The 17,098-nt window shown below is 42.0% G+C and overlaps 1 protein-coding gene across 1 annotated transcript in view; it reads left to right on the top strand.

Moving 5' to 3' along the window:
* LOC124721646 (katanin p60 ATPase-containing subunit A-like 1) overlaps positions 1-17,098 on the top strand; it is a 116,501-nt gene that overhangs the window by 54,958 nt on the left and 44,445 nt on the right. Inside the window, exons 8-9 of the mRNA XM_047246709.1 lie at positions 6,512-6,691; positions 6,774-6,916. Coding sequence (XP_047102665.1) covers positions 6,512-6,691; positions 6,774-6,916 — 323 coding nt within the window. The remainder of the gene's footprint in view (positions 1-6,511; positions 6,692-6,773; positions 6,917-17,098) is intronic.

Raw genomic sequence — 17,098 nt, 5'->3', positions numbered from 1 at the left:
ATAAATGAAAATGAAGATCACACTTTGTTTGCCACGTTCACTGTATAGAAATTTTTATTGTTCCAAGATAACAACAATTGTAACAATAAAAGTCTCTATACTGCAGTCACGGAGTGCGAAGTGTACTCTTCATTTCTAACCATACAGATTGATCGACAGCACAACATGTGTACCTTACAGAATAATAAAAGCTAATAACATGTTCTTTAGTATGAACAGTTTATTGAAGTCTTGTCTGATGTCACAGAAGGATAAGATTCAGCTGAACATGACACTAGTACGACTGGTCCTTCTGTATATTTGTAAAACCTCAGTGTACTCTTCATTTCTAACCATACAGATTGATCGACAGCACAACATGTGTACCTTACAGAATAATAAAAGCTAATAACATGTTCTTTAGTATGAACAGTTTATTGAAGTCTTGTCTGATGTCACAGAAGGATAAGATTCAGCTGAACATGACACTAGTACGACTGGTCCTTCTGTATATTTGTAAAACCTCAGCAACAGCCAAAGAAGCGATCTGTGCCTTCGAGAGGGAGGTACTTGGGGATCTCTGTGTACCATACCATTGGAGGTAAATGGGAATAAAGAATGAAAGACCTATATCAGCAATTTTGAACATTCTCAACTTGCTGGAAAATGCTCAAGGGGATGTCCAAGGATAAAGTGGAAGGACTTAGTACTAACTATCCTAAAATTAGTCTGTTGCTTTTAGTTGTTCACAGTTGAGTTAAAACTTTGTTCACTCATTTTGTAGCACTAAAAACATGAGCAAATTGCTTAATTATATCAACAAGACACCTATATGTGGTAGTGAGAGCAGTCTTGGTACAGTGGAGAAAGGTGCTGCAGATTGAGTTTCTGTTGGCTGCATTCTCATGGCTGGCTGTTTACGTAGAGTACTTCTGCATGTTAGCAGGGGGAGGGGGAAGTACTGGCAAGTGCAGAGTCAGTTGAATTTTGTAACTGCTATGGCCTTCTGCCTATGAAGTACAGGATGTCCCACAAAAAATCAGTACACTTCACACCCGAGTTGAAGTAACAGTGAACTAACTAAAAAAGAATAGATAACAGTAATGTTAAAAACATATAGTTGCTTGTTTATAAGAGATGCTGGAGGTGGTGCCCATGGGCATTTGGAGATAGTGTTGCTATTTCACAAGCAATTCAACTAGAGATGATTAACTGGTTCGTGAGACATACCAGTTATATGTGGGATACCTCTATTTGTGTGTTGCATTTGTTCCACCGTAAAGCAAGTAAATCTGTGCACAATCCAAAGGTTGGTTTAAATACTGCACTGCTCTACAAGGCATGGAGGTGTGCCCTCTCTGAACTGATTTATACAGCCAGTTAGACAGGGACCTACATTTCAACATGAACTCCAAAACACAGAGCAACTGGACTTGGCTTTTTTCTTATTTTTAGAGATGAAAGAAACGATACATAACAGAAAAACTTATACAGTCAATGGGGTATCAGACCCAAAGCCTTTGGAGTTGTAGTCTGGAACTTAACCAACCGAGTCACCAACACTCACTTATGTACAGTCCATTAATAAGTTATTTGTCTGTTAGAAACAGCAGTGAGGCAGGGGAAGAAACACTAGTCATAGAATTTGGTACAAGAAGTAAACAAAGAAAATGCAGTGGCATTCTACGTTATTCATTAATTACAAATAATTTATGTATGAATAAAATTGTCTGAATGATCTACATTATTCATTAGTTACAAATAATTTATGTATGAATAAAATTGTTTGAATGATCTACTTGCTCGAATAATTGCCCAGATTGAAATTTATTCAAATAATGCCCATTTCTGCTTACCATTACACCTTGTGCTTCCTTCCTCTTCATGTTCATTGTAGTTAATATCTAAACCATAATGTGTCTTATTACTTCATTTCCTAGATTTATGCACGAGAGCCTATAGTATAGCTGCTTTGAAGTTTTTTGTTAATTATAGACGAAGTTGACAATTATAGTCTGTTGTCACACTCCTCAAAGTAATACTTTTCATTTGTTTGATCCTAAATGTGTGTCAGCGTTGGTGTGATTGTTGTAGCTGACTGAGTGTGAGCATTATTTCATCAGCCATTCTTTCAACTAAATTTACAGTTGTACAGCTAAATCAGTGCCCTTCAAAGCATGCAGTGTTCAATTACCTCTTTAATATTTGTTATACATAATCATACTCAATTGCTGTGGTAATGCCTAGTGAATTAAGGTATACAGCACACACTCTCCTTGTAGAAAACATATAAAATTTACAGTTATAAATAAATTCTAATTATAAAAGCATTTTAACACTTGGTGAGCCCATTAGTGCTGCTGTGTGATGATGAAGCTGCAAAGAGTCTGCTTCCTTAGCTGCGTAGCAGGGCCAGTCAATGAATACATGCGAGGTGATACAGTGTGTGGTACCTGCCGACCGCGTGCTTCTGCAACATGAGCAAAGCAAGTGACAGACAGTGAGAACTGCTCATGCAGTTCTGCCACGTGGTTTCAGTGCTCTGGAGTGAATCTCTTCATCTGTAGATCACTCCTACGTCCTACAGCCATTTGAACCTGCTGACTGTATTCAAGCCTTGGTCTCCTCTACAATCCTCCCTGCCCTCACACTTACTTCCATTATCAAACTGACAATTCATTAAAGTCTCAGGATATGTCCAATCAACTGAAGCTGTCTTATAGTCTTGATGTGTCACATTTCTTTTCCCTCATTTTGATTCAGTACCACCTCAGTTATTCAATCTACCTCTACATTCTCTTGTAGCACCACATTTCTAATGCTTCTATTCTGTTCTTGTCTTAACTGTTTATTGTCCACATTCATACAAGACAACACTAAATACTGATACTTTCTGAAAACACTTCCTAACACTTAAATTTGATATTTTGTTATAAATAACCACACAATGCTGCAAAGTTTTTGTTTGTTTCAACCTAGCGATCGTAATCTGACAGAACCTGAATACAGTATGCAAGAGCATACTTTTTTCTGATAGAAAAGACAGAACACAGTATGACAATCATGTAAACACAGAGCACTTATTTGTAAAATTTTTCATAGTGATGCCACTTTTTTATAATTTTGACTTGTAATCCATGATTACTTCTCACTGTGTGAATATGTTGTCCTATAAGTACGATAAGCATAAGACCATGGTGTTACATATAAAAACTACATTTCACGTTCAGTCATGATGTGCCTTGCACATGACACAACTGATTTAGGGGTCTATAATCTATTATGGGTCAAACAGGTCGTATTGCACTGTCAGTGTGTTTTAGATTGCAGTCAGTAAATACACTACATATTATATTACAATTTTATGGTAATTCTTTCTGAATGAGAAACAGGTTGTTATAACATTATCATTGCCATTTATATTTCTATTCAATGTTAACATTTTTTTCTTCCCCAGAAACTCTTTTATTGATGGTGCCAGTCTGTATTTTGTATCCTCTCTGCTTTGGGGATTGTCGTCCGCAGCTCGTGGTCTAGTGGCTAGCGTTGCTACCTCTGGATCACGGGGTCCCGGGATCAATTCCCGGCCGGGTTGGGGAGTTTCTCTGCGTGGGGACTGGGTGTTTGTGTTATCCTCATCATTCCATCATAATTCATGAAATTGGCTTGACTGGATTGTATACAGATTGGGAATGTGAGCAGGTGCCGATAACCACACAGTTGAGCACCGCGCAAACCAGTCACCCTAGTCTGACAACATTGCTTGATTTAACTTGACTACATTCCATTACCCTTGTTTTACTTTTCTCAGTATTCATCTTATTAACTTTCTTTCAAAACACTACCCATTCCATTCAACTGTTCTTACATGTCCTTTGTCATCTCGGACAGAATTACAGTGTTGTTGGCAAACCTCAAAGATTTAACTTCTTCTCCCTTAACTTTAATTACCTTTCCAAATTTCTCCTTTATTTCCTTTACTGCTTGTTCATTTTACAATTTGAATATTATCAGGGAGAGGCTACAATCCTATCATCTCAGTTCCTTCTCAATTACTGCTTCCCATTCGTGCCCCTTAATGCTTACAACTGATCTCTGCTTTCTGTAAACGTTGTAAATAATTTTTCACTGCCTGTATTTTACCCCTGCTATCCTCAGAATTTCTAACAATGTATTAAAGTCAACACTGGTGTAAGCGTTCTTTAAATCTATAATTGCTGTAAATGTTGGCTGCCATTTCTTTATTCTATCTTCTAAGATAAGTTGTATAGTCAGTATCGGCTTCTTTATTCCTACAGCTCTTGGGAAGCCAGATCATCCACATGGTCAGCTTCTACCAGTGACCTTTTTCTGTAAATAATAAATGTCAATATTTTGCAACCAGGACATCTTTTAACTAATGGTCTGGTAATATTCACACTTGTCAGCATCTACCATCTTTGCAATGGGAATTATTACTTTATTCTTGAAATCTGAGAGGATTTCACCTGTCTGAAATATTTTGCATAAAATTTGGAGTAGTATTGTCTTGTCTGACTCTCTCAATAATTCTGAGGGCATATCATCTACTCCAAGGGACTTGTTTCAACTTCAGTCTTTCAGAGCTCTGTCAAATTCTTCTTGCAGTATCATATCTCGTATTCATTTACTGCTTCTTCTCTTTCTGTAATATTGTATTCAAGTTTGTGTTCTATAGACTCTCAGTGTGTTTCTTCCACCTTTCAGCTTTCCTTTTCATAGTACGGGCTTGTCATCTGAGCTTTAATACTCATGCAGGTGCTTCTTTTTTCTCCAAAACTTCTTTAATTATGCTATAGGTGGCATATATCTTTCTCATAATCATGCAGGCTTCTACAGCCTTGCATTTCTTATCCAGCAAATCCAGCTTTGCCTGGTTGCACTTCTTGTCCATTTCATTTTTTAAGCATCTGTATGTTCTCCTTTGCCTGCTTCATATGCTGCACTTTATATTTCTCCATTCCTCAGTTAGATTCAAATTCTTCTATTAAGCCTTGTCTTTTTGTGTATTTGATCTTCTAGTGCCTTTACTGTCATCTATTGGGTTCCTTGCCTAATGTTCCCTTTTGAACTCTCCAGTTCTTTCAACTTATCTAGGTTCCATATCCTTAATTTCCTACCTCTCTGCTTTTTTCTGGTTTTATACTGCAGTTAATAATCAGTAAATTGGGGACCCCCCCCCCCCCACACACACACACCTACACCTACATAGTGCCAAGTAGACTGACAGTGCCAATGATATTTTGTTTTTGTAGCAGGTGGGCTGGTTGTGGTGGGGTAGTGTTGGGTGGTATGGGTAGAGGGAGATGGAGGTTGCAGGTAAGGAGAAGGACTGGGTATGGGTGGCTAGTGGGTCAAAGGGGGGCTGGTTTGACAGCCAGGAATGCAGGAGGGAGGGATGGCAGGTATAGTTGTGGTGGGCAGTGGGAAGCAGCACGCACTGAAGGGTATGTAGTGATGTGAATTGGGAGGGGGTGACAGGACAGAGGATGGGGAAACTGTTGGGTGGAGGGTGCAGGGACAGTGGGTTACCTAAGATTGAGACCACGACAGTTATGGAAGTGGAGAATGGGTTGCAAGGATAACTCCTATCTGCATTGTTTAGAGAAGCTGGTAACTGAGGGAAGGATCCAAATGGTTCATGTTGTGAAGCAGCCATTGAAATTGAGCATGCTGTGCTCAGCTGCATGTTGTGCCACCATGTGGTCAACTTTGTTCCTGACAACGGGTTGGTGGTGGCCATTCATTCTGGTGGACAGCTGGTTGGTAGTCATACCAACATAAAAGGCTGTGCAGTGTTTGCAGCAGAGTTGGTACATGAAATTGCTGCTTTCACAGGTGGCCCGGCTTCTGATGGCATAGGGTAATCCTGTGACAGGGCTGGAGTAGGAGGTACTGTGTGGGTGGATTGGGGAGGTCTTGCACCTTGGTGTGCCACAGTTTAGGAGGGGTGGGAAGGATCTTGGGTAAGATGTTACTCATCTTAAGGCAGGATGAGAGATAATCAAAGCCCTGGCAAGGAATATGGTTCAGTTGTTCCAGCCAAGGGTGATATAGGGTGACAAGGGTGGCACTTGTTTCTAACTGATTCTTAGTGGGTGGTGCGAGGATTGGGGGTATGTGAGGATATGGCACAGGACATCTGTTTGTGGACAAGGTGTAGGAGGGTATTGTCTGTCAGTGAAGCCCACTGGCCGCAAAATAGCATTGGCACTGACAGTCTGAGGATAACTTCAAAAACTGATAAGTTTTTCTTCTTTTGTGTGTGCTTGTCGACAACTCAATGCTTCTGCTTTTCAGTGAGCGGTCTCCTTTAATCCTAACGTATTCTAATATAAATCTGTACAGAGATCGGTTAAAATTGTTGTGTCGTGGGAGTGGTTCTAATTCTCATATTAACCATACTTTCTGCTGTATGTAAATAACCTTACAGATGGAAGTCATTTCAATGGAAATTGAGCCTTAATGTTGCAAAATGTTATATTTATTTAAACTTTCATTTCTTCCATTTCAGGGAATCAGACGGCCATGGAAAGGAGTTCTTATGGTTGGACCTCCTGGAACAGGCAAGACAATGCTAGCCAAAGCTGTTGCAACAGAATGTTGTACAACATTTTTCAATGTATCATCTTCAACTCTCACATCAAAATACAGAGGCGAATCAGAAAAACTAGTGCGACTCTTGTTTGAAATGGTATCTATTTTTTATTTGCTACTTGTGGCACAATGAATGTGTTTGAAAGCTTTCTAAAAGGTGGATTTTAAAAAATTTACAGGCTCGCTTTTATGCACCAAGCACAATATTTATAGATGAAATAGATTCATTGTGTTCAAGAAGGGGATCAGAATCAGAACATGAGGCATCACGCCGTGTGAAATCAGAACTTTTGGTGCAGATGGACGGCATAAGTTCAAACAGGCACGTGAACATGTTGTGTTATTAGATTTTTTAAATCTAGTTATTTGTTAAAGTGGATAATGGATTTTTTTTAACTGAGTATGTGTAAAAATGCTTTTGATTATTATGCTGTGTGTATTATCATTGGAGAATTGGTGAAAGTTCAGTAGATGTGTAAAGTGTACAACATGCTAGCAGTGTTCTGTCCCAGAAAAATGTCAGTCTGATTCCAATGATTTTTTTTTAAAGTGAATTTTGTGGAAATAGATCTTCCAAAAAGCTTCAAAAATTCAAACAATGCAAAATTCAGTGACAAACTGGTGTAGTCAAATATTAAAGTCAAAAAATTGTAGCCATTGCAATGCTGTGTCATTGGCCTGCTGTAGAGCATGAAGATCACTTGTGTTTTCTGTTGGGGCACCTCTCCATAAGACTGGTGAGTCAGATTTGTTACCTCGTAGGTTGTGAAGGTAGTTCTTTGAGGTTTGAGTTGTGTGGAAAATCTGCACTGGCTTTATGCTCTTTTTCATGTACTGTAAGTGCAGTCTTCCTATGCATATTGTACAAAACACATTTGTGGGTTCTTGCATGGCTACCACAGGCCTCCAGCCTTTGCAGCATCTTTTCCCTTACATGCTGCATATATATCCTGTTGCTATTCTTTTTCCCCCTCCTTTGGGGAATGTGTGGGATGTTTTTGGAAATATTTTCGGCATTTTCAGTAGCCGATATCAGAACAGTCTCTCCACTGTCTTTTTTTCCTTTCTTCTTTCTTCATTCCCCTTCTCCTGTCCTTCCTTCACTTTGGCATTTTAGGTCCTCTTTTTCTTCTTACTCCCTGTGCACTCCTGAAGGCCAGCACATGCACCTGATGCTGGGTAACGTGCAATTCCCAGCCCCAGGTCAACAACGAGGGTTCGCACGTACCTCCTATTACAGACCAGGCCCAGGGAGGGGTGATTGCCAGAACTGCTACCTTCCCAAATTGCTGATTGGTCCCTTTGTCGGGTGTTGGGAAGGTGTGAACAGTCGCCTCACGTGGGTTCAGTCCCCACTAAGGGAGGCTCCCAGTTGGAAGGAGCACGCCATCGGAGATGCTGGCAATCGTGAGGGATTTTGTTGCAATGAGCCAATCATCTTCTTCACAATCAATGTATACTAAACATAAATGAAATGAGGCTAATGATTCAAAGACCTTCCCAGCTGCACCACGGTTCCTCATGGTTGCATGTATTGAAGATGGTCAGTCCTTTGCTACAGTAAATCTGTTTATTATTTAGAAAGGTGTTGATGCAATTGCTAGTCCTGTGAAATTCTGCTCTCATTTACCCAACGGCACTTTGCTTTTGAGACTACTTCTGATTCTTAGACACAACTGCTTGCTGATTCGCTCCTCCATGGCTATCCTGTTTGTGTCGAGGCCCATTGAATGTTGAATTCTTCCCGTGACGTTATTCACACTTATGCTGCTCAATGGTCTGACTGAGGCAAAAATCCAAATGTACCTCTCTGGTCAGGGAGTCAATGCAGTCCATTTGGTAATGAAAAAGGTAGATGCATCCTTAGTGCCCACACACCTCTTTTCCTCACTTTTGATAGAGTGGAGCTTCCGTCAAAGATCAGAGCAGGCCATGAAGTTATCACAGTCTGACCATACATTTCAAACCAGTGTCATCGTTACAACAACAATCAAATGTCCTGTTGACACTTGGCCAAACGTTTAACCTGTGCTAAGGATGCTCCTCCTCCCCATTGTCTCCTCCAGCTGTGCAACAAGCCACCAAACTTTCGCCTCAAAGGGCGAAGTCACCTGCTACAAAACTGGCAGGCCAAAAAGGACAGAAGGAATACTCCCCTGAAGACTTCTTATGTCCCTCCAGCTGACAAACATCTGAGCCAACCAAAAAGGCTCCAAGAAGTCAAACAAAGGCAAACGGTCTTTTCCTTCACCAACTTGGAGATTCTCTTTGACGGTGTCGCCACGTGATACCCTCACCAGCCTGACCTCTGTGTTTCCAGTGTGCACCACCAACCTTTTTTTCCCTGCACTATGCAGACCGACAGAGCTAGAATTCTGACAACTCTGTCGATCACATGGACCAGAATCCCCCAGCCTCTGCGCCCTGTAGCAGTGAGTCTTTGAAGGCTGGGACTCGGCAACTGCCGAGGTGACATCCCTTCATTTTTTCTCTCCTCCCCTTTCCTTGTCATGACTCTCCTCCAAGGGTATGTTTGTGGCCTTACATCCCACAAAGAGGACTTACGGCTGCTCTTGGCATCACAGCGTTCGCTTGTTCTCTGCCTCCAGAAAACAAAATGTCCTCATGTCTGCTTTGTGCTCTCACATTTCTTTCTTGTCTGCTTTGACCTTCCCCCGAGGAGGGCAGCATTCCATCTCATGGGGGAGTCATGCTGCTCATCCAGGATGACGTTCATAGTCAAACCATCTCCCCGACTTCAAGCTGTTGCAGTCCGCATTTTCCTTCCTTACCTCACCTTTTCGCTTTGTACTGTTTACATCCCTCTGTCATTTGGTGTCAACAGGGCAGACTTTCTCCAACTTATTGGGCATCTCCCTCACCCATTTCTGCTGCTTGGTGATTTTAATGTGCACCATCCCCTTTGGGGCTCTCCCAGAACCTGTTGGGGAGGTGGCCTCTTAGCTGACCTCAGTCACCTTAACATCATCTGCCTTAACACGGAAGCACCCACGTTCCTTTCAGACTCCACGCACACCTATTCCCATTTGGACTTTTCCTTCTGCACTGCCCAACTTGCCCATCGTCTCAAGTGGTTCGTTCTCTCTGATGTGCACTTGAGTCACTATTTCCCCATGTGCTATCAGTTTGTTGACTCCTACCCCACATATGTGCACACCCAAATGGTAGCATTCTGAGGCCGACTGGAGGCTTTATCCTTCCCTGGTGACCTTTGACGAACAACATTTCCTGAGTTGTGATGACCAGGTAAAATGTCTTACAAACATTATACTTACCGCCGCAGAATGTTCCATTCCTCCCATTTCATCTTTACTGCCCCGTGTCCCAGTCTCTTGGTCGACTGAGGCATACCATCATGCAATTCACACAGGGAGACATGCGCATTTTTAACTGTCATTCTTATGATGGCAAACTGCATTTGCTATAAACAGTGGTGTTCACAGTATCGTCGTCGTGTTCTTTGGGATAGCAAAAAAGTTAGCTGGATTTCATTTACTAGCTCTTTTAACAGTTCCACTCCCTCTTCCGTTGTGTGGGCCAACCTCCGACAGCTCTCTGAGCTGAAGGTCCATCCCACAATTTCTGGCCTGACCATAGCAGATGATGTCATTGTGCACCCTATTTCTATCTCTAACACCTTGGGCCTCTTTTTTGTGGAGATTTCAAGCTCCATCCATTATCACCATCGGAAATGAGTGGAGGAGGCTCGGGTGATAACCTTCTTTTCACAAAAATGTGAATGCTACAATGTCGCCTTTACTGTGAAGGAGCTAGATCGTGCTCTCACTTCATACTGATCCTCCACCCCAGGGCTAGACAGTGTTCACAATCAGATGTTGCAGAACCTTTCTCTTGCAGGCAAGCCATTTCTCCTTCATATGTACAATTGCACCTAGGCAGAGGGCACATTTCCCAGACGTGGATTGAAACCACTGTCATACCCATACCTAAGCCCGGCAAGGACAGGCACCTTCCTCCTAGTTATCACTCCATTTCTCTCACCAACTGTGTTTGGAAGGTGATGGAACGTATGATTCATGACCAGCCCCCAGCTGGTATGGTGGCTAGAGTTTTGCAATTTACTAACCACTGCACAGTGTGGATATAAAGTGTGTCATTCTGCAGTTGACCATCTCGTCCCTATGCCAACCCATATCATGAATGGTTTTCTGGGGAAATAAGAGACTGTGGCCGTGTTTCTCGATTTGGAGAAAGCCTATGACACCTCCTGGAGGACTTCTATCCCCTGTACTTTCTACACCTGGGGCCTCTGTGACTGCATGCCCAGTTTCCTTCAGGAGTTTTTTTAAAAGACTTAATTTTCAAGGTATGTGTTGCTTCTGTCTTGTCAGACACCTTTATCCAGGAAAACAGTGTGTCTCAGGGTTCTGTCCTGAGCATCATCCTCTTTGCTAGCACCATTAACCCTATTATGGCCTGTCTCCCACCAGATTTCACCGGCTCCCTTTTCCGTGATGATTTTGCCATCTATTGCATTTCTCCACAGACTTATTTCTTCACCATTGTCTCGATGGTCGTTACTCATGGAGCATCGACAATGGCTTTTGTTTTTCCACTGACAAAACAGTTTGTGTGATTTTCTGGGGGCACAATTGGTTTCTTCGACCATCTTTACATCTTGGGCCTGTTGCTCTTACATTCATTAAAACTACGAAATTCCTGGGGGCTCATACTCAATAGGAAACTTTCTTGGTCCTCTCAGTGTCTTACCTGACCACCCACTGTATGTGATCCCTCAATGTCCTACGTGTCCTCTGCAGAACTTCCTGGGTAGTGGATGAAACGACCCTCCTCCGTTTGCCCTGGTCCCTTGTCCATTCAAAACTAGACTATGGGTGCTTCGTGTATGCATCTGCACGTCCGTCCCTCTTACGCCATCTCAATACTATCCACCTTCGTGGCATCCATTTGGCCACTGGTGCCTTTTACACTAGCCCGGTTGAGAGTCTCTATGCAGAAACTGTCAAACTACTGCTGTCATACTGCTGTGATTTTCTCCTCAGCAGGTATGCATGCTGCTTGTCTGCCATGCCTAGCCACCCATCTTGTGCCTGCTTCTTCGATGACTCCTTTGATTGCCAGTAAGAAGTGCGTCCCTCTTCTGTTACCTCCTGGAGTTGGCTTTTGGCTATTGCTCCTGCCGCTTGACTTCATGCTACATACCACTTTCCTAATGGGTGTGAACCCTTCACCACCTTGGCTTCGTGTGGTGGCCCATGTTCACCTTTGCCTTCATTCGCTTCCTAAGAAAACTGCTTCACCATTATTCTATCGCCATAAGTTTCTTGATCTTCGCACAGAACTTTGCTATTGTACCTTTGTGTACACTGATGACTCTCATACTGAGTGTGGTGTCTGGTGTGCCTTCGTCATTGGCTCGGACGTTTTTCGGTATCTACTTCCTGAACACTGTTCAGTGTTTACACCAGAGCTCTTTGCCCTGTATCAGGCCACGCAGTACATCCGATGACACAGGCTTTTCAATTGTGTCATCTGCTCCGACTCTCTGTGTGATTCAGAGCCTGTGTGTGCTGTACACCATCCATTCTTTAGTGTGACGGGTCCAGAAAAGCTGTCGTTTGCACACTCTTGGGAGCCACTGTGATGTTTATGTGAGTCGCTGGTCATGTCAGTGTAATGAGAAACAAGGCTGCTGATGCTGCTGCCAAGGCTGCAGTCCTCGTACTTCAGCCCCCTAGTTCTTCTATTCCCTCCAGTGATCTCTGTGTTGCCATATGTCAGCAGGTGGTGTCACTTTGGCATCACCACTGGTCCTCCAGGGAGTTAAACCTCTTCCAGCAGCTTACATGACCACCTCTCAGCCCTTTCGCCATGAGGAGATCATTTTAGCTAGGTTGCGTGTTGGGCACTGTCTTTTCAGCCATCACCATTTGTTAAGTGGTGCCCACCTGCTACTTTGTGCTCATTGCCTTCAACATTGGACGGTTCACCATTTCACGATGGAATGCCCTTTTTTTAACCACTAACATTCTCATTTATGTTTGCTGTCTGAGTTATCGGCCGTTTTAGAGAATGACACACAGGCTGTTGACTGTGCTCTACTTTTTATCCGTCGTAGCAGTATGGCGATGGACATTTAATCTTTAGTTCAGGACCTCTGTTTCTCTACGGTGTATTTTGTGGACTTTTCTTCAAGTCTCTGTTTTTAGCTGTCTTTCCTTCCGTTGATTGGGTTTAACATGTAGTCGTTTGAACTCCTTTTTTGTCATGTTCTACAGTTCTGACATGGGCGCATATAATGCTAGTTGTTTTTGCACTCTAAAACAAAATGAAACATTATAATATTCAACTCATGTTTAGTTTAGTTTTCCACCTTTAACAGTAGCGTATTTCATCTATATTTGTCATAATCTACATGAGCACTGGCTTCCAGACTGTTACAGGAGTCTGTTAGTGAGCATAACCTCAACCAGATGTCAAGACATAAAGTTATCTTCGAGGAATCTCTACATTTTATCTGAATTTTTTCTCTTTATTTGCAGAAACCACTTTCTTGAGTGTTATAGCTTAAAAAAGAACTTGAATTCTTTATAATGTGACAGGCCTGAAATTAAAACCGTATCAGTGAGGCTTATTTAAAGATTTTTTAAAAATGTAATGAACATTGCATCAGTCAGAATTCAGAACCACTATGAATGCTGTTTCTTATTTGGGATGAGTTAGTTGCCGTTCTTAAGCTGCTGGAATTTGCTCTACTTTCAAGCTATTAGAAGTTTGGTGTGGTTGGGCGAACTTCTGAGTGTCATGTTCCAGGGATACCAAAGGTACTTCAAGCACTATCATCTCCAGGGAATACTGTTTCCTCTGCTGGAAGTACAAGATGTATCACCACTCATCCACTTGATAGTGAGTGGCATGTCCGGGAGGTCTAGGGACCCTGCACAGGGGAGGCAGGAACCTGGTGGAACTAAAGTTATTGTACTCATTCACCAAAATCAAACAGTTTGATGTGCTTTCTTCCACTAAAACTATAACTGTCATAGTGAAACACACTTCAGCTGTTATGTGTCAGGGAGGATGGCTGCAGATGGGCCAGGGTCTATTAATGATTGCCAGTTCAAAGCTACAGCCATTACACAAATAGCAGATGGGGATGGGAAGGATCAACATGTGCATTCTGTGTGCCTGGAAGCCTTATTTTGCTTGTTGAAGAGGCTTTTCTGGCTGCCAGTGAGGGAGCAATGTGCAACCAACTGCAAATTGTGGTGCACCGTGGAATGAACAGAGCCTGTTATTATACATGGATCATTCCAGTGACTGGCAGACTAGGTTAAAAATACCATCCTTGCTCACAGTTTTTCAACGAAGCTCACAATTGGAAACATTGTCCCCAGTACTGATTGGGGCTCACTAGTTCCAAGCTGTGTAGAAGAAACTTAAACATATCTGTGACAAGTTAGGCTATGACTTTTTGGACTTGTGGCTTAGTGAATTGTAGAAACCCCTCCCCCCCTTCCAAATTGTTCAGGGGTACAGTATACTACCCATCAGAGATATAACTTGGGTGACCCCCTCAAATCCAGATAATAACTGTAGGAGACTCAAAGAGGAACTCAAAACAGTTAACTCTGGTCAGAAGCAAGTAGAGGAATTATGGTGAGCGTTTCGAAGAGTATTTGATGAAGCACTGGAATATATGTACCTAGTAGAAATTTTCATGATGGGAAGGATCCACACTGTAAAGAAACAGTGACTGCTGTATGGTATGTGTAAAACAAAGCATAGGGTTATAGACAAAGAGATAATGAATGAAATGCTTTTGGCTGTCAAGAGGGTAATGTGTCTAAAGCCTTCAGTGATTCTGTAGCAGCATTTTAGTGAATGATCTCCAAAGTGGAGGGAAACAAAGCAAAAGCAGGAACACTTACTTCCATTTTCAAATGTTCCTTTACTAAAGAAGATACAGAAGAGGGAATGATAACAATATTAGTGGCAGTGGTGTTGAGAAAAGGCTAAAATTAAATAAGGCTCCAGGGCCCAGTGGACTTCCAGTCAGATTCTATAAAGAATTTACACCTGATTTAGCTCCAATTGTAACCATTGTATATCACAGATCTGTGGGACGAAGAACTGTGCCCAGTGATAAAAAAAAAAAAAAAAAAGCACAGATCAAATCCGTCTACAGGAAAGACAGCAGATATGTTGCATAAAATTACCATCCAATTTCATTGACTTCCATCTGTTGGAGAACCCTAGAACATTTTCTGAGCTCAGACATAATGAAGTATTTGAACAGAAAGACCACCTCCAAGCCAATCAGCATCTATTCTGAAACCATCAATCGTGTGAAACCCAACTTGTGGTTTTCTCACATGACTTACTGAAAGCTATGGATCAAGGCAATTGTGTGGGTGTTACATTTCTTGCTTCTGAAAAGAATTTGGCTTGGTACCATAATAACATTTATTAATGAAAGTAAGCTTGTATGGAGTATCAAACAAAATTTGGGACTGGATTGAAGATTTCGTGGTAGGGGGAAGACAGCATGTTCCTTGGGATTAAGTCATCGAGAGAAGTAGAAATAATTGTTGTTCATGTTGTATATTAAAGGCCTGCATACAATATTAATAGTAACCTCAGACTTTTTGCAGATGATAGTTACCTTATAATGCAGTACTATGTGAAAAAAACTGAGCAAATGCAATTAGATTTTGATAAGATTTGAAAGTGGTGCAAAGATTGGAAACTTGTTTAACTGTTCACAGAAGTAAAATTGTGCACTTCAAAAAACTTGGAAAAATAGTATGCTGTGACTAAAATAAAAGCACTGGGTGCACCTGACTGCAAATTGTTGCTCATGTCGGCACCAATGACTCCTGCGGTCTGGGTTCAGAGGTCATCCTCAGTTCATACAGGTGGGTGGCGGAGTTGGTGAAGGCTATAGGCCTCGCTCGCGGGGTGGAATCTGAGCTAACTATTTGTAGTATCGTTCCCAGAACCGATCGCGGTCCTCTGGTTTGGAGCCAAGTGGAAGGCTTAAACCAGAGGCTCAGACTATTCTGCGGAGATCTGGAGTGCAAATTTCTTGACCTCCACTATCGGGTGGAGAAGTGTAGGGTCCCCCTGAATAGGTCAGGTGTGCACTACACGCAGGAAGCAGCTACAAGAGTAGTGGAGCACGTGTGGAGTGCACATGTGGGATTTTAGGTTCAAGAATTCCCTCCCTGGGCCCGACAAGTCACTTCCTGAGACGCGGCACGGCAGGAGTAGGCAAAATGCAACAGGGAATAACAATATTAATGTGGTAATAGTAAACTGCAGGTGCGTCTATAGAAAGGTCCCAGAACTGCTCTCATTAATAAACAGTCACAATGCCCACATAGTACCAGGGACAGAAAGTTGGCTGAAACCAGATGTAAACAGTAATGAAATTCTAAACTCAGATTGGAATGTATACCGCAGAGACAGGCTGGACAGTGAAGGGTGAGACGTGTTTGTAGCGATAAGAAGTGCAATAGTATCGAAGGAAATTGACGGAGATCCGAAATGTGAAATAATTTGGGTGAAGGTCATGGTTAAAGCAGGCTCAGACATGGTAGTTGGATGTCTCTGTAGGCCCCCTGGCTCAGCAGCTGTTGTGGCTGAACACCTGAAGGATAATTTGGAAAATATTTTGAGTCGATTTCCACACCATGTTATAGTTCTGGGTGGAGATTTTAATTCGCCAGATATAGACTGGGAGACTCAAACGTTCATAACGGGTGGCAGGGATAAAGAATCCAGTGAATTTTTGTAAGTGCTTTATCTGAAAACTACCTTGACCATTTAAACAGAGAACTGACTCGTGGTGATAACATATTAGACCTTCTGGTGACAAACAGACCCAAACTATTTGAAACAGTTAACGGAGAACATGGAATCAGCGATCATGAAGCGGTTACTGCATCGATGATTTCAGCCATAAATAGAAATATTAAAAAAGATAGCAAGATTTTTCTGTTTAGCAAAAGTGTCCAAAAGCAGATTTCAGAGTACCTAACGGCTCAACACAAAACTTTTGTTTTAAGTACAGATAGTGTTGAGGCTCAGTGGACAAAGTTCAAAACCATCGTACAATATGCGTTAAATGAGTATGTGCCAAACAAGATCATAAGAGATGGAAAAGAGCCACCGTGGTACAACAACTGAGTCAGAAAACTGCTGCGGGAGCAAAGGGAACTTCACAGCAAACATACACATAGCCAAAGCCTTGCAGACAAACAAAAATTACGCAACGCGAAATGTAGTGTGAGGAGGGCTATGCGAGAGGCGTTCAATGAATTCGAAAGTAAAGTTCTATGTACTGACTTGGCAGAAAATCCTGAGAAATTTTGGTCTTATGTCAAAGCGGTAGGTGGATCAAAACAAAATGTCCAGACACTCTGTGACCAAAATGGTACTGAAACAGAGGATGACAGACTAAAGGCCGAAATACTAAATGTATTTTTCCAAAGCTGTTTCA

This window comes from Schistocerca piceifrons, chromosome X (assembly GCF_021461385.2).
Source record: "Schistocerca piceifrons isolate TAMUIC-IGC-003096 chromosome X, iqSchPice1.1, whole genome shotgun sequence".
NCBI lineage: Eukaryota > Metazoa > Arthropoda > Insecta > Orthoptera > Acrididae > Schistocerca > Schistocerca piceifrons.
The sequence above is the reverse complement of the archived record's forward strand: the minus strand, read 5'-3'. Positions and strand labels throughout refer to the sequence as shown.